The sequence below is a fragment of the Geotrypetes seraphini genome, chromosome 12 (genome assembly GCF_902459505.1).
Source record: "Geotrypetes seraphini chromosome 12, aGeoSer1.1, whole genome shotgun sequence".
NCBI lineage: Eukaryota > Metazoa > Chordata > Amphibia > Gymnophiona > Dermophiidae > Geotrypetes > Geotrypetes seraphini.
The window spans coordinates 103,059,777-103,077,759 of record NC_047095.1 but is presented as its reverse complement, the minus strand read 5'-3'; the positions used below and the strand labels follow the sequence as shown (position 1 = coordinate 103,077,759).

Genomic DNA, 17,983 nt, shown 5'->3' with positions numbered 1-17,983 from the left:
ATTTGCAGACTATACTAAGTTATTCAGAGTAGTGAAGATGCAGGAGGATTGCAAAGATCTGCAGCGTGACATAAACACAATCAAGAAATGGTCCACAACATGGCAAAAGAGGTTCAACGTGGATAAGTGTAAGGTGATGCATGCTTTGTTTAGCAGCAGATTACTAGAATACGTAGAATTGATTATATTGCTAACTAATTAATCTTTTTCATAATCTTGGATCCACCTCAGCAAAATCCGCAACAAAAAATTGGAAGCCCCACTTGTCCAGCATTGGTTGCATAATGAGCACACTATTGAAGATTTGTGCTTCTCTGTTGTAGAAGTGGCTCACCTTTCAAGGGGAGACGATTTATCTCACACTTTATGGGCAAAGGAACAAAGACTAATTCTTAAACTACATACTTTACACCCAAATGGCCTCAATAGTGAAATTGAGTGGTATGCTTTTTTGTAACCCCCTTTTTTGCCTATTCCTTTTCAGGATTGTTTAGTTGTTTTTTCAGTCTGTTTTCTGGCTCCCTCTAGTGATTCTGCTTTTTATAACAATGCACTATTGCATCAGCTTTTTGTCAGTGTACCTCAGCTGTTCTGTTCATGTGACTCCGTTATGATTAGCCTTTTGACATTTAAACCACGCGGCGTCCCGCCACCATTCTATTGAAGCATTGGAAACTTCGGCATCATGCCACGAAGCTGTTTCTTAAATTTATGGCAAGAACCCTCCCTGTGCAGTTTTTACTGTTCTTTCTCATACACAGCCTTGAATTTATGCATAGTCATTATTCTAAAGCGTTGTTATTTCTTCTTATTTTTTAGAATTATCTTCTTGTCTACATCACCCTGCTTTTCTTTGGCATTGGAATTTTTTCCATTTCTTCCCTCTGGGTTCCTTGAAAAAGACCACGAAACATGGCCCATGTCGGGACCTCCTAACAAATTTAAGTTAAGTAGGATTTCTTTATCCTTCCTGCCATTGAAAAATTCAGTCAGATATTTCAGAAGAACACCTTATTTTCAACACTTAATAGCCATACACAGTGATGGGAAGGTGGGTTCGGCTATAGGAGCTTTGGCTCTTGGTCGGACTATACATATTCTGAGTGTATGCCTAAGTGTCCTTTATAGTAACTAAATCTTTTTCTAAAAATACGTTTGTGACCTTTCTCCTGAGAAGTCTTCTCTCTGTGTTATATATATTTGCTTTGACTTCTCAGCCCTGAAAATTTTTGTCTGTACTATCATCCTCACCTCACCTATTTTTGACTTAGTCAGATAGAAGCAGCCATCTTAGAACCAAAGGTATCCACATTAGTATATTGTAAACTCTCCCACAAATACATTCTTAACAGCTCCAATGGAGATAGGTAGTGTGTGACAAGAAAATTAATAAACGAAGATTCTTAGCTCTCATATAATTCTCCATTTTTTCTATTTTAGCATGAAGAAATATACTATCTTTAATATTAGATGTAGCAGTGCTCCGTAAACCACCCATAGATTTATCTTATTTCTCTAACTTATTTCCTATTTAACTTTCATGCTCATTCATTTTTACAGTTGTGTCTGAGGAAATTGGCACAATTTCAAAACTAGTTTGTAGTGAAGACTCAATTCTATTGACAGTTAACCATACATCATTTAAAGTGATGGCTTTATATTTAGGGAGAACATTTAGGTTTGGTTCCATATCCATTTGAATAGGAGTCAAACCTTCTGTTCTCAACACTCCGCCAGCAGCACTAAAATTTACATTGGGGCAGGCAGCCCCCACAGCAACCCAGCATCCAGTGCTTCCAGGTGGGGTCCTTTAGGGCCTCATAAAATGATCAGGGAGCCATGAGAGGGATACCAGCCAGCAGCACTAACCTTTTTTTATTTCTATCCTATCAATAATTGCATTTCCAGCACCTTATCATATGTATGAAATTAAATGTCTTTGTCTGCTAGTTTGTACTTGATACCCCATATTTAAGTAAATTATTATTATTATGTGCACAGCTTAGATATCTGTTAAGTGGTATATACAATTTTAATTAAACTTGAAACTGAATTACACTGTTTGGAGATCTACATCTCTCCCTAATTTCAAGAACAGAGAGCCTAATAGAGACCCTTTATTTATTTGTATCCCATGTTTTCCATGATATCACCCACCAGTTTGGTTGGAGATCTCTCCCTCTGCACACGGAATACAGTCATAGCAGCAGACGGGCTTTCCTTCCTTGATTAATTTCCTGTAACCTGGATGGCAACTTGGAGTGCATCTGAACTGTGGAGGTGTCTGAGGATTGAGAAAACATGATATTTAACTTCATTTAATACTGGACAGTTGTTTCTGAAATGCAATGTTCCTTTTATTTATTTTTAAATTGTCATCATCTGTAACAGCATATTTAATGCTTAGGAAGGTACTTTTTAAAATACCCAAAAAGTGTTGATTCTTGTCAGTGCATAGACAGATTAGACCAACCTCAGATCAGATGGGACCACTTTCATGGATATACATTTATAAAAACTAATTAAGTTATATAATAATATTTAGAGCTCACTAATCTAAAGATAAGTTACAGTAATCAATAATTGAATATTCATAATACATCAAATTAAAAACAAAAACAGTGAAATAAAAAAAAATGTTAAAAAAGGCAGAACAGCCAACAAATTTCAAAATAGATAAAAACAGCATCATGCCCCCTCACATCCCACTTACTTCCTGAAAAAGAACGCCTTCTCCTTTCTGAGTGGGGGAGTGGCCAAATGGTTCAAGAAGCTTCCTCAGCACCTTGAGGTTGTGAGTTCAATTCTCACAGCAGCTCCTTGTGGCTCTGGGAAAGTTGTTTAATACTTTGGGCTTCTTTTACTAAGGTGCGCTAGCGGTTTTAGTGCACACACAAAATTACCGCGTGCAATAGTGCAGGCTAGCAAAATTATTACTGCCTGCTTAAAAGGAGACAGTAGTGGCTAGCGTATGTGGCAATTTAGCATGTGCTATTCCGTGCTCTAAGGCCCTAGCGCAGCTTAGTAAAAGGAGGCCTTTGTCTTTTGGAACTTTGCCTGTTCTAGCAATTTTTAAAGACTCGTTATTAAACTTTGATATAAACTATAAATAAAACATTTGTGACTAAAGGTTGGACTTGACATCTCCAGTGCCTCTTTTTGATTTTGCTTTGCCTCGAGGCTTGGTACCTTCTTTCCCTTTCCCTATAATACTTTATTGTATCCTGTCCAAATTAAGTACCTCTCTAAAACATGTAAAACACTTTGGGCCAGATTCACAAATGGCACGGGTGATAGGAATCTTGCCCCCATCCGACTGTCGGGATTGCTTTCTAGCAATCCCGATGCATGAGCAGATCATCTGTAGATGGTCTGCATATGATCAAGAGCAGCAACCTTTTTAAAAAAACAACAACTTTATTTTTGTTTCTTTTTTACTTTGTGAACCTGTGGTTTTAACCCACAGGTTAAAACCATGGGTTCGTAGTGTGGGGAAGGGCAAGAGAGATTCGGGGCAAGGCAGGCAGAAGAACGGAGATTCAGGGTAGGCAGGAGAAGAATGGAAGATTCGGGGCAGGCAGGAGAAGAACAAGAGATTCGGGGCAGGCAGGAGAGAGCAGGAGATCGGGGCTGAGAGCAGGGTGGCAGAGGGCAGGGAAGTTCGAAAGGACCTCAGTGACTGTTCCTAAGCAGTCACTTATTTTTGGATCATTTGAATGCCGTTCCCCCCTCATTTGCATGTGCGGATCGGAGAATGATCGGGACAGAGGTTAGAGAATCGGGTCACAGGGAAATATGGTCATAAAGAGGTTGCTATGTGGTCAGAAGTTCATCAGTAGGCTTTGTGAATCTAGCCCTTTGTAATCACAGAGAAAAAGCAATAGATGAAGCCCCATCCACTTTGTTTCTATTTCAAATGAGCCAGGAGTTTGTTCCTAGTAAGTTGGCAGACATGCCTGTAACAGCTAATTAATCCCAATTGACTAATTACTATATGTACACACCTGGGATCAGCACTTCATTTTAAGTGATCTTTACAGAATCTGGAAGCTAACGTTTTGCCCATAAAGCCAAAAAACACCATTCGTTTGACCATTTTAAGACAAGTTTCATGATACCTGTTTGGATCACCACCTTTAATCGCTTAAATCTAACCTGAGTGAAAGAACTCTCCCAGATGATCGCCTTCTCATCAATGGTGAAATCCTGCCCTGGGGGAGCGTTGGGGTTATAATGTCCAACAACTTCATATTTCCATGTCCCATCAGCAAGAACAATCATATTTGAAATATCGTATCCAGTGGTGAGGTCTCCATTTTTATCCAGGTACATCTCTTCCCCCAGACCATTCTTAAAATGGAGGTTCCTCAGATAATGATGGAGCTAAAAAATGAGGGGTGCATTTTAAGTAGTGCCAGATTAAACAGGTAATTTCAAGCATACATAAACATATGTTTATAACTATAAGTAAAACTAATTTTAAAGCCATTTCTGGAGATAAAGCACTCTCTATCACCTCCCACTGACAGATGGGCACAACCTTAAAGTATGGACCAACTACCTGAAGTGCTTAGGAAAATTATTTCATAACAGCCATATAAACTTCTCTGATTCCATTCTAAAAGTGCAGTATACAGTACAGTATAAAAATCCATTAAATAATGTGACTAGCCAGTGAATGGGGAGAAGGAAGGCACAAAGAATAGAATATATATATATTATATTTTCAATTCATTCTTCCATCTTTAATGACAGATCTACAGGAAGTTAGGGCTGTAAGAGCAAAGACCACACCATTACACTCATCTTTAAAACAGAAACTTGATTTGAAAGTGGCACTAAATTTTTTCTTGAAGAAACATCAAAGTCTTGATTTTTGAACCTCAGAATTGGGTTGTTTTATGGTAGAAATTGTATAAATGGGCTGAAGATGGCTTTGATTTTAGCTTCAGTGGATGGAATATAAAGACAGTGCCTCATGGATTCCTATGGTATTTGTCACAGAAATAGCAAAAAAAGATGAGGATCAAACATTTTGTATCACATTCATTGTTGGTTTTTAATCATGAATTAATATGAATTTGACTGTTGGGCAGACTGGATAGACATTTTTGCAGTCATCTACTGTTACTATCAGGCACATAATCAAGAACCGTAGACACCCAAAAACTCACAAAAATTGACACTTGGACAACTTACTAATCAAAACATCCAAGTGGTCACTGTGATTTCAGAGTAGAAATGGGCATGTTGGGAGGCATGTTATGGGTGGGATATAGGTCGGCATATACCGGTACATCCTGCACCTATAATCAAACCTTTTCCATAGTGCCCTAGATGGAAATTAGATGATTTCAAGTAGACCAATTTGAGAATCATCTAAGTGTCAAAAACATACCCAAATTGACCAGATGAGCACTGGAGGGATTAATTAATGTTCCCCCACATTCCACTAGTGATCACTAAATGCTTCCTAACACCAAAACATGTGAAAATGAATCAGTATATATTTGTATCTAGAACAGCAGCACCTGGTTTTGGGAAAGCCTAGTAAAGCATCACACAGAGGTCTTAAGTAGCCAAGTAGGTGGGCTAGTGAACCATAGAAAGGAAGAGCCAGGACCATAAATCCCTTTAACCAGTACATTTGGGGTAGAAACTGTGAGGCCACCAAAAACCACCAAACCCCTACTATACTACTGCCATATAGGTACCACCTGCAGGCAAAATGGCTGGTGGGTATAATTGATTTGAGGAGAGTTTAGGGGGCTCACCATCAATTATAAGGGGGTTATGGTGAGATGTATATGTGGTACCCTTTATGTAAAGTTCACAGTAGTTCCTTCTAAGAAGCCTCACTTATCTGTTGCAATTTGTGAGTGGCCAGTCCATTACAATGGTAGCCCCTCCCATGTCCAAATAGTGTCCATTTGGAAGTTTCCAAATTGGACATTTTTGTGGTAAGAAATGAGGTATAAATTTGGTCATCCTGATGACTTAGATGTCCAAGTACATTAATTTAAAGAAAATTGGATGTCTAGCAGTCCAGCTTTCAAAAATGGCTGTTCTTGTACTTCCAACTTTTGATGTTTTGCAGGAAATGTCCAAAATTGGACTTAGAGGGCTATTTTTGATAGGATATCTATTTTATACCTAAAGTACTGGATTCAATAACTGGCGCTTAAAAAATTATTGCTGTGAGCTATTCTATAAATGTTTCTTAGAGTCAGGATGAATATAAGCCAGAAAACCCTCCCCCCTCCAAAAAAAAAAAAACAACAACTCCACAGAAACTAGAAATAGAGACAGAGAAATACTTTTGAGACTCCATTTTTCATGAATTGAATTGAGAGCCATAGCTATCATTAGGTGTGGCCATTTACACCATCTAAACCAAGCGGGGATTCTACCTTATTCTATAACTATGTTTGTCACCTTGAGAAATACCCCTGATCTAACCATAACTCTCCTGTTTCAAATCCCCCTTTTTGGACTCATGTAAAATTTAAGCACAAACTCCACACCTAAATTTATACATGAAGATTTTAATTAATGCCAATTAGCACCAAGATTTGCTTGCTTCAGGGGGATACATTTACAATTACTTTCGCCCTCTACTTATGAGGAATTTAGGACATGTCTAAAAACACACCTGTTCCTAAAACATCTTGACAACTGATCCACTTATCTCTTTCCCCTCAATAGTGACTAACTGTCTTTTTGATCACTTTTCTCCTCAACAATGAATATCCTGTCTTATTACTTCTCTTTCTTCTTCCCCTCTTGAAGTCAGTCAATTTGTACCTTTGCTTAATCTTTTCTAATTCGCATAGAACTTCACGGTATTGCGGTATATAAGCTGTTATTATTATTATTATACATTTCATGATTATTTTAATTCAGCAGGAGATCTCACATCATGTGGCTATATTATGAATGCTACATATTAACTCTCCCACTTCAACATGGGGTTTAAAATTAATCAAATGAATTTCTTTGGATAGCACCACAGAAGTATTTTAAATGAATATAAACTTTTCCTGGTCATTTAAATTGCATTGAATAAGAACATAAAAATAGCATTAGTGGGTCAAACCAATGGTCCATCAAGCCCAGTAGCCCATTCTCATGGTGTCCAATCTAGGTCACTAGTACCTGGTGTGACAAACCCAAGTCCGTTTCGGGTTTTGTCTATGACAAACCCAAGTCCGGTCTGGGTTTTGCCACAGAGATAAGGAAGAAATACACTATACCCCTTTGCAAGAGAGCTGACCAAGTAGAATCACAGACTACAAAGTTAGCTGACTACTGCTCAGACATTGAAGTGGAGTCAGAAGAGGCAGGGCAGGAAAAGTTGAAGCAGAAAAGCTGCACACGGTTTAAACCTGTCCCTAAGCCTGTTAGGAGATTACTCCCTTTCCAGCAGCCTATCCAGGCAAGGGTTAAGGCTGGAAAAGAACCTGCACTTAGCCAGATGGAACAAGCGTGGGTGTGGAAGGCCCCTCCCCCACCTAGGCTGAGGGGGAGTGTCTCTCCACAGCTTAAAATGAGGCACTGTAGTACACTAAGGTGGGAAGCAGCATGGAGGCAAATGGGAGAGAGCCAGCCACTCTCTCTTTACCCAGGAGTCTGATACTACAGACTGGCAGATGGTGGATGCAGAGGAGCTTGCCTCTGCCCCTGAGAGTTGGGAAGGAACCCCAGGGGAAGCCATGGATACACAAGAAAGTCTGGTAGGACCGAAGGTGGTGCCCATGGATATTGACATACAGTAAGAGATATGTGTAGTGCCTTTATCTACAATTGTGGAGCCACCAGAGAAGAGAAGAATTTGTTTTGAAGGGGATTTGTATGTCTCTCCTTGTATAGTAAACTTTAAGTTTGTGCCCGAAAGCTTTATTTCTGAGGCTAACAAATGTTTTGAAGTATTTTCCTGCTAGCTGCTAGGCTGAGTGGTGAACGTTCCTCCCCCACAGCTGTGCATAATTAATTACCTTAACGGCACAGCAGGGAGACATGCTGAGAGCTCTGCATGTTCCCAGAGCTAAGACTAAGCAGAAAGAAAACTTCTTCCCAGTCTGGGATGTGTTAAGTTTGCCTTTGGAAACTTGTGCAAATGAGGATTACTTTTTACAGATCAACAGTGTGTGTGAGGAAACATTAAGCTGGTGAAACCATGTGACATGCTGGCTATGTTTTTGGTTGCTCAGTTTTTGTTAGGGTTTGTTTTCCTTTGCTGGGCTTACATGCCCATGAACTGGCACAGCTGCTGGAGCATAAGCGGCGTTGTAAATGCCCCATATATGATGTGCCTAAACGACCTGCCCTGGTGAAAAGGACTGTGTAGTGGAATACTAAGAAAGTCCAGAGGCAGGGGGACTGAAGGCTAAGGTGGGGCTTACCAAAAACAGGACAATAGATTTTGAGGATTTTGCCCTGTTTGAGCAGCTTATGTTTGCCCCATGATAATGATTGTTTGAAACTGCTGAGCTGAAGCCTGTTCCTTTTGCTTAATGAAACCAGTGACCATAATAAAACTTTCATTTACTGCATTCTGACTTGGACTCTTCCCATGCATGCCCTTATTAGGCTGATAAGAAGCCAGGCAAAGTCCTGAAGGGTCCCTTGGTAGTAAGGGACATGCCAGGCCAGAGAACTTTGTCACGATCCCGGGGCTCGCAACGCAGCGCCAGAGCGCGGGTGTGACATAAATTGTGTCAGAAGTGGGATCTGGTGCCCCCTTCAAGTGAAGAATGACATGGCAAGGTGGAAATTTTTTTAAAAAAATTTTCGCTTTATTGGAATCTGTTATTGGAAGAAAAGCGGGTTTGCACCAAGCAAGTGGAAACTACTGTTAACCTGGGATTATACAGTCTTCAGGACAGCATCTCTAGAACCTGCAAAGGAGCAGCTGGTCTACAGCGGAGGAGAGCACAGCAGCGCGACTCATCCAAGAGCAGAGCTGGTAACCGGATGACATCTGGAGTTCCAGGGGAACCAGACGGAGACCAGGCGGTCTCAGAAGAAGAGCGGTACACCCTATAAGGAGCACAAAGGCGAAGACTCACCTGTGCCGTGGTAAGCGCACTAGACAGAGGGTCTAGGAGGGTGGCACCGGGGGGTCATTAAATAGTGAGGATACTGCACTTGGATCGAGTGTTTGTTTTCCATTTGTTGCAGGTCCAGAATGGAGTCATCAGCATTGTCAGCAGTGGTAAGAGCGTCACAGACAGAACGAGGACCTCAAGAAAATAATAGATGCTAACCAAGGTCTCTGGAAAGCTAGCCAGGAGGCGGCAGAGCGATACCACAAAGACTTTGTCCGGGTGATGGAAGCTCAGTCACAGGCGATAGGACAGCTATTACAAGCCACATCAGGCACTCCAGCCAATAATACGGTACTAGGGGGCTTGCCTGTACAGCCTATGATGGGGCAGAACTCTTTAAATATGCTAAACCTTTGTCAAATCACTCCGAAAGACACTTTTGTTGAGCTCTTTTGGAAGGATTGCAACAGCAGCAGGTTGGCCAGCAGACCAATAGGCTGTGAGATTTTCCTGGCAGCCTTTCAAACTTTGGCTCCAGGACATGCTAGTAATTACCAAGCCATTAAAACACACATCCTAGACTTCCTTGGTTTTACTAGGGAACATTATAGGCAGGATTTCCGAGGAATGCAGTGGCAGGAGAAGGAAAGGCCTAGAGTACTGTTGCAACGCCTCACGAAAATGGCAGAAAGGTGGCTGCAACCAGTACTGACAGACCCTGGAGCTCTGTTTGCAGAAATTGTGCTAGAACAATTCCTGGAAACGATGCCCCATGATATACAGAATTGGGTGCGCAGATAGGGATGCCAAGACCTTACCCAAACCCTGACAGTAATGGAAGCTTACCTAGATGCCCAAAGGATGGTAGAAATTGTAAGACCTGTGCATAGAATATACCCACCAACACCCACCCCTGCACACACATCTGAGGTAAGGTTACCTAGCTGGAATACATTTTCCAGAGCACAGGGTAATAGCCAAAAGAAGTTTGCACCAGCTACAGAGGTTAGGTGTTTTAATTGTGGGGGAGAGGGACATTGTCAGAGGGAGTGTGAGGAAAGGGGGTATTCTATGGTGGCATGTAGGGTATCGGAAGAGGATACCCAAAGGAGAGAGGGATATTTTCTACCAGTTTCAGTGGGTGGACGGGAGGTGAGTGCATTAGTGGACTCTGGGGCTGATCAGTCTATGATAGCCCATCAGTTCTGGCGGGAGGTATTCCCCAGAGAAGGAGGAATGGGGGACAAAGGAAAAGTGAGAATAAAGTGTGCTCATGTGGACATCAAACAATATCCAGTAAGATCCACCCTAATAAGATTCAAAGATAGGGTGTATAGAACCTCTCTGGCCATTATACCCAAGGCTCCCTTTGAAGTCATTTTAGGACGTGATTGGCAGGGGTTCCCTGAGATTATAAAAGGGAAGCACTGTTTAGTCAATACACGGTCACAGGCACCCACTAAAGATGGGGACGAAACGCAGTTAGGAGAGATTTTCCCCTTTACAGGAGAAGCGTTTCAGAAAGCACGGCAGAAAGGGGAATGCAAGTCACGCTCACAGAAAAGGAGGCAGCAGCAAAGGAGGGGTAGGGCAATGGGACAGGTTGGAAGAACTAAGAAGGTCCCATGGCTACCCAGAGAGGTAACGGAAACCTTCCCTACCTTTAGAGCGGAACAAAAGGATGATCCTACCCTTAGGGAAGGATGGCAGAGGGCAAGAGAAAGACAAGAAGGAGCAACCCGGTGGATACTAAGACAAGGGCTGTTGTTCAGGGAAGGTCCTGGGGACATTCTAGGTAGTAAGGAACAGCAGCTAGTGGTCCCTCATGGGTTTAGGAAGCTGGTTATGAGAGTAGCGCATGACCACCCTTTATCGGGACATAAGGGGGCAGAGGCTACCTTTACGTAGGTGGCTCGGCGATTCTTCTGGCCAGGGATTAGGCAGGAAGTGATGGAATACTGTCAGTCCTGTCCGACCTGCCAGAAGCTGTCCTTGGCAAGGCCAGCGAGAGCACCGCTCATACCCATTCTAATAGGGGAAGATCCAGTAGGGTGCCTGGCAATGGATATAGTAGGGCCTCTGGAAAAAAACCCTAGGGGTAATAATTTCATTCTGGTAGTGATGGACATAGCCACCCAGTTTCCTTGGGCATTTCCGCTCAGGAAAACGACGTCCACAGTCATTATGAAAGAGTTACTGGGGTTATTTTGTTTGGTAGGATTTCCTAGGAAGGTACTGACCGACCAGGGCAGCAATTTCCTCTCAACAGAGATGAAGTTGTTCTGGGAGGGTTTTGGTATCAGACACATTAAAACCTCTGCCTACCACCCCCAGGCTAATGGTATGGTAGAAAGGTTTAATCAAACCCTTAAATAGATGCTCACAAAGGGGGTAGGAGAGGAACCAAGGGATTGGGACCTACTGGTACCCTTCGCCCTTTTTGCTGCTCGGGAGAAAGTCCAAGACTCACTAGGAATAAGTCCCTATGAATTAATGTTTGGGCGGTCCCCTAGGGGAGTGCTAGACATGTTAAGGGACAAATGGAACTTTCTGGAGGAGACGGAGAGTAATATTATTTCGTATCTAGCGCGACTTAAGGAGGGGTTGAGGCGCGCTCTGGTCCTGGGAAAGAAAAATTTAGAATGGAGCCAACGTCAGAAGACCTATTATGATAAGAAAGCCAGGTCACGACAGCTACAGGTGGGAGATCAGGTGTTAATGTTGGTGCCGTCTGACTCTCACAAATTCTTGGCCTGATGGAAAAGACCAGGGACGGTCACAGAGAAAATAGGAGACGTGGATTATAGAGTGAAGGGGGAGTACAAACGTATCATATTAACTTGCTAAAGCCCTGGAAAGATAGGGTGGCCCTCACAATGCTTGCACAGCGGGGACAGAAGGATGACCTGGGTCCGCAGATAGCAGTATTTGGCACACAAGGGGAGGTGAATATAGGAACGGATCTCTCTCAAAGGCAATTCCGTCAAGTCATGATGTTTTTTCCCCACTACCTGGCAGAACAGAAGTGGTGGCCCACGATATTGTGACCAACCTAGGGAAGGTGATAAGGGTACATCCTTATAGGTTATCGGAAGAAAAGAAAAAGCTGGTGGAGGAATTAGTCCAGGAGATGCTCACCTTAGGGGTGATAGAGCGTTCGCAGAGCCCTGGTGCAGTCCAATTGTGATTGTCCCCAAAGCAGACGGGACGCCTCGTTTTTGCATCGACTTTAGGCAACTAAATGAGGTGTCCCAATTCGACGCGTTCCCGATGCCAAGGGTCGATGAACTGTTGGATAAGCTAGGCCAGGCCCAGTTTTTGACGACCTTGGATCTAACAAAAGGGTACTGGCAAATTCCTCTCACGGAGTCTGCATGGCCTAAGACAGCGTTCAGCATCCCTCGGGGGTAGTTCCAATTCAGGAGAATGCCTTTTGAACTTCACGGGGCAGCTGCAACCTGTCAACACTTAGTCCACGAGGTGCTCAGGGAACACCACGAGTATGCGGATGCATACATCGATGACATATTCACTCAACAACATGGGAACAACATCTAGGACACCTAGCGCTAGTACTGAGGGCAGTGAGGAAGGAGGGATTGACAGTGAACCCGAAAAAGTGTTTCTTAGCCTAATGGGAGGTCAAGTACCTAGGATATATTGTAGGAAGGGGACACATAAGGCCTATGGTGGATAAGGTCGAATGTATTTGGACATATACCCGTCCTGGCAATAAAAAGCAGCTTAGAGCTTTCCTGGGGCTGATTGGTTATTATAGGCAGTTCATTGCTCATTTCTCAGCTCGGGCAGGGCCCCTCATGGACATGTTAAGAAAGGGAAGTCCAGAAACACTTTGTTGGGGGGAAACTGAGAATCAGGCCTTCGAAGCCCTGAGAGAATGCCTGTGCCTGACCAGTCCAGAAGGCCATTGATTTCAATCAACCTTTGGTCTTACAAACAGACGCATCAGGTACAGGACTAGGAGCAGTCCTTAGTCAGGAAAGTTAGGGGGTGGAACACCCAATGTTGTACCTCAGCAGAAAACTTCACCCAAATGAACGGAGGTATGCCACCGTGGAACAAGAATGTTTGGCAGTGAAATGGGCGGTGCAAATGCTGGAACATTACCTCCAGGATAGGGAGTTCACACTGGTCACCGACCATGCTGCATTAAAATGGTTAAATACCATGCAAAATAATAACGCACGGCTTACTCGCTAGTACTTAGCACTACAGGCATTTAAGTTCACGATGGTGCATCGGCCGGGGAAGTTGAACACCAATGTTGACATCTTGTCTAGGATCCCAGAGAACATGGGGGGGTAATCCAACTATCAGCAATAGTCAGCTTTTAAGTGTGGGGGAATGTGACAAACCCAAGTCCGTTTCGGGTTTTGTCTATGACAAACCCAAGTCCGGTCCGGGTTTTGCCACAGAGATAAGGAAGAAATATACTATACCCCTTTGCAAGAGAGCTGACCAAGTAGAATCACAAACTACAGAGTTAGCTGACTACTGCTCAGACATTGAAGTGGAGTCGGAAGAGGCAGGGCAGAAAAGCTGCACACGGTTTAAACCTGTCCCTAAGCCTGATAGGAGATTACTACCTTTCCAGCAGCCTATCCAGGCAAGTGTTAAGGCTGGAAAAGAACCTGCACTTAGCCAGATGGAACAAGCCTGGGTATGGAAGGCCCCTCCCCCACCTAGGCTGAGGGGGAGTGTCTCTCCACAGCTTAAAATGAGGGAGTGCAGTACACTAAGTGGGGAAGCAGCATAGAGGCAAACGGGAGAGAGCCAGCCACTCTCTCTTCACCCAGAGGAGTCTGATGGTACAGACTGGCAGATGGTGGATGCAGAGGAGCTTGCTGAAACGACCACAGGTCCCAATTTGTATTTACCTTGTTCTGCTGTTCTCACTATGGATGCATCCTAGAAGGAAAGCACACACACACAGACATACAAACGCACACGCAAATAGGCAAACAGATGTGATCTTTATTCAGAGTACTGGAGCATTTATATAGCATTTTACATGGGTCAGTTTTTTCAGGATATGACTGTAGGGAAAACCATATTTGGTAGCAAACATAAGGAGGGGGGGGATGTTCCATAACTACTGTGCTTTATTGTCTAAGCTTAGCAAATGTTTCTTGTTTCTTATCTAAGTGTCTCACAAGAAACAAAATCATCCACCAGTTTCATGAGGAGGAGTGACCTTGGCAAACTAGTTAGCTATAGAGAACACAGAGCGCTTTTTTATTTCACAAGCAGGAATAGAAAAACTTACAAAGAAGGCATATATGTGCCCCTTCACTTGCCTCTGCCCCTGAGAGTTGGGAAGGAACCCTAGGGGAAGCCATGGATACACAAGAAAGTCTGGTAGGACCAGAGGTGGTGCCCATGGATATTGACATACAGTAAGAGATATGTGTAGTGCCTTTATCTACAATTGTGAAGCCACCAGAGAAGAGAGGGATTTGTTTTGAAGGGGATTTGTATGTCTCTCCTTGTATAGTAAACTTTAAGTTTGTGCCCAAATGCTTTATTTCTGAGGCTAACAAATGTTTTGAAGTATTTTCCTGCTAGCTGATAGGCGGAGCCAGGAATGTTCCTCCCCCACAGCTGTGCATAATTAATTACCTTAACGGCACAGCAGGGAGACGTGCTGAGAGCCCTGCATGTTCCCAGAGCTAAGACTAAGCAGAAAGAAAACTTCTTCTCAGTCTGGGGTGTGTTAAGTTTGCCTTTTGAAACTTGTGCAAATGAGGATTACTTTTTACAGATCAACAGTGTGTGTGAGGAAACGTTAAGCTGGTGAAACCATGTGACATGCGGGCCAGGTTTTTGGTTGCTCAGTTTTTGTTAGGGTTTGTTTTCCTTTGCTGGGCTTACATGCCCATTGTTACCAGCGGGGTCAAGGCAATGGGTCCCGAGCCGCTGGGACACAGAAGTTTTGGTCCTTGTGTGCTGCGGCTGGCGACACAAGGATAAATAAGTCAGGATTAGCACAAAAAGGAAAAACACACTGCAAACAGGTAAGTAAGAAAACCAAAACCTGGACTGGATTTAATGTGAAATATTCAAAAACAAAATAGTTGCTTCACTCTCCAGCTTGAATATCAGTCCTCAAAACAAAGTTATCACAAACTAAACTTGTCAGGCAATGACCATAATAGGAAAGTCTTGTAATGTTCATAAGAGGTAAACTCATTATTCTTATAATCTCTCCCATCAGAGAGTTTCAAAAAAACCCAAAAACAGCCAAAACAGAAAAGAGGAAAAACAAACTCCACAAACTGTATTCTGAACTCTCAACGTCCAAAAGGAGTTCTTTTCTGTTAAGACAGAATTCCACACAGTATAGTGTCTTTTAGTCTGACTAAGAAAAAGGTGCAGCACAAGTCCTTATTTTCCTCCTAAGCAGACTTATCTTAAACCAGTGCTATGGCACTGATTTCTTCCAGCATCTGAAGTGCTGGGCAAGGTGGTGTGCCTCACGTGATGAAATTTTGCCAAATATTGGCCCGCTATCCCACCACATGTAACGTGAGGCTAACCCCCACATACCTTGACTACAAAAACAGTCTGACCTGCTCAAACAATAGGCCTTCCAGGAAAACCTGGACACTTGTAATCCACAGTGATACAAAACAGTTGCAATGCAAACAAAAATAGTCCAATCAGCAAACACCCGGATATTTATAATCCACAGTTTAGAGGCTTTAAACACTTGCCTTGGCTTAGCTGACTTCCATGGGCTGCACTCTGGATGGTAACTCTGTCACTGGCTCCGGCTCCAAATCCAGTTCCATACCCTGGACTTCTTCCAAAGGGCCTACCGGTGATTCTGCTCCAGCCTCAACCAGTTCCATGGATTTGGGAACTGAACAGCTAGGCAGAGCTGCCAGCCCTGAGCCTTGCGACTGCTTCCCTTGCCTCCAGCTCTCCTTCTCTCCCTCTAGCCATGCAGACCTAAGGTTTAGAAGTTGGGGACCACGCCCCAAATGCTCAGGTGTGCCGGATATCCTGATTTTCCTTCCCTTACTAAGTGGGGGAAGGGAAACCTGCAGTTTAGCACTAGCACTCCCTCTGCTGGATACAGGAGTCATGGCAGGCAAAAGGTTACCTTGGGGATTAAACAGAGCAGCTTAGGCACTATCTGCTCTAGCAATGGGCTTTATATTAGGAACAGCCCTAGCAGACATACCTTGCATTTTACACCATGAACCGGCATAGCTGCTGGAGCATAAGCGGTGTTGTAAATGCCCCATAAATGATGTGCCTAAACGACCTGCCCTGGTGAAAAGGACTGTGTAGTGGAATACTAAGAAAGTCCAGAGGCAGGGGGACTGAAGGCTAAGGTGGGGCTTACCAAAACCTGGACACTGGATTTTGAGGATTTTGCCCTGTTTGAGCAGCTTATGTTTGCCCCATGATAATGATTGTTTTGAAACTGCTGAGCTGAAGCCTGTGCCTTTTGCTTAATGAAACCAGTGACCATAATAAAACTTTCATTTACTGCATTCTGACTTGGACTCTTCCCTTGCATGCCCTTATTGCGCTGATAAGAAGCCAGGCAAAGTCCTGAAGGGTCCCTTGGTGGTAAGGGACACGCCAGGCCAAAGAACTTTGTCACGATCCCGGGGCTCGCAACGCAGCGCCAGAGCACGGGTGTGACACTGGCCAAAACCCAAGGAGTAGCAATATTCCATGCTACCGATCCAGAGCAAGCAGTGGCTTCTCCATGTCTTCCTCAATGACAGACTATGGACTTTCCTTCAGGAACTTGTCCAAACCTTTCTTAAAACCAGCTACACTATCCACTCTTACCACATCCTCTGGCAATGTGTTCCAGAGCTTAACTATTCTCTGAGTGAAAAAAATTTCCTCCAATTGGTTTTAAAAGTTTTTCCCTGTAACTTCATCGTGTTTGTTTGTTCATGATTGTTGGGTGTATTTATCAAAATCATGAGGGGAAGAAGGTTAAGGATGAAGAGTCGCCTTCACTACTCCTGTGTAAATTTCCCTATCACTCTGTGCAAAGGATACCACTCTTTCTTTTAAATAAAAAATTCTGGTATCAAATACAAGTACTAAAATTACCTTCCATGGCAAAGAGTGCAAAACTTCCCTATTTTCTCTAGTCCATGTGGTGCCATTTCTTGAGCCAGACATGATCATGTCATGCAGTGCGTGTGCCACGGCATACACAGCATTGTACACACTGTAGCTGCTGCTAAAGGATGTGCTGAAACATTGAGAGTAAACCATATGGTAAGACTTGCAGTCTCTTCTGATCGTCTTTGGGCATCTGCTGTTACACAGGTCCTCCCACCAAAGTTTAGCATCAAAATCACTTGCCAGCCAGACAGGTTTCATCTCACGGATAAATTTTAAAAAATTTGGCATAACTTTCTTTTGTGGTTTGAATATAAAGAACTTGTTGCTTATGTTATAGTGATATAGGTATATATTTGGATTTAATAATTCTACCTCAGCTAGGGTGATAGAAACCTTGCCACTTTGTGCATATGTTTGATATTTCCGTATAAGTGATAGTGGAAAGTCAGAGTATTTACCATAGTAGAGAATGATCACAGTTGATGATTCTTTAATTGTTCTTTGAAGTTGCTGTGAATTCAATTTTGTGGTTTTTTCCCGGTGAGGAAAGGTGCGATGAAATGCAATGCAGCCACCATTCCGTTCAATCCCTTCTTTGAGGATCTGGATAGATCTCATACTGCTTTCATCATCAGTTGAAAATATACTGACCCATTTCCAGCCAAAATACTTCAGTAGCTTGCCTATCCCAGCAGAGAGATGCAACTCATTGGAGATAGTCCGATAAAAATAAGGATACTGAACAGGGTCACTCATATAAATATTCTGTGAAATATAACTGACCTGTCAAGAAAATATAAAATAATGAATATATA

At 43.0% G+C, this 17,983-nt stretch overlaps 1 protein-coding gene across 1 annotated transcript in view; it reads right to left on the bottom strand.

Annotated features, from left to right (window-relative positions):
• Positions 1-17,983, bottom strand: part of LOC117346200 (vomeronasal type-2 receptor 26-like) — a 59,528-nt gene that overhangs the window by 27,180 nt on the left and 14,365 nt on the right. The window contains exons 4-6 of the mRNA XM_033915602.1: positions 17,151-17,295; positions 4,156-4,383; positions 2,158-2,284 (exon numbers count right to left, since the gene is read on the bottom strand). Coding sequence (XP_033771493.1) covers positions 2,158-2,284; positions 4,156-4,383; positions 17,151-17,295 — 500 coding nt within the window. The remainder of the gene's footprint in view (positions 1-2,157; positions 2,285-4,155; positions 4,384-17,150; positions 17,296-17,983) is intronic.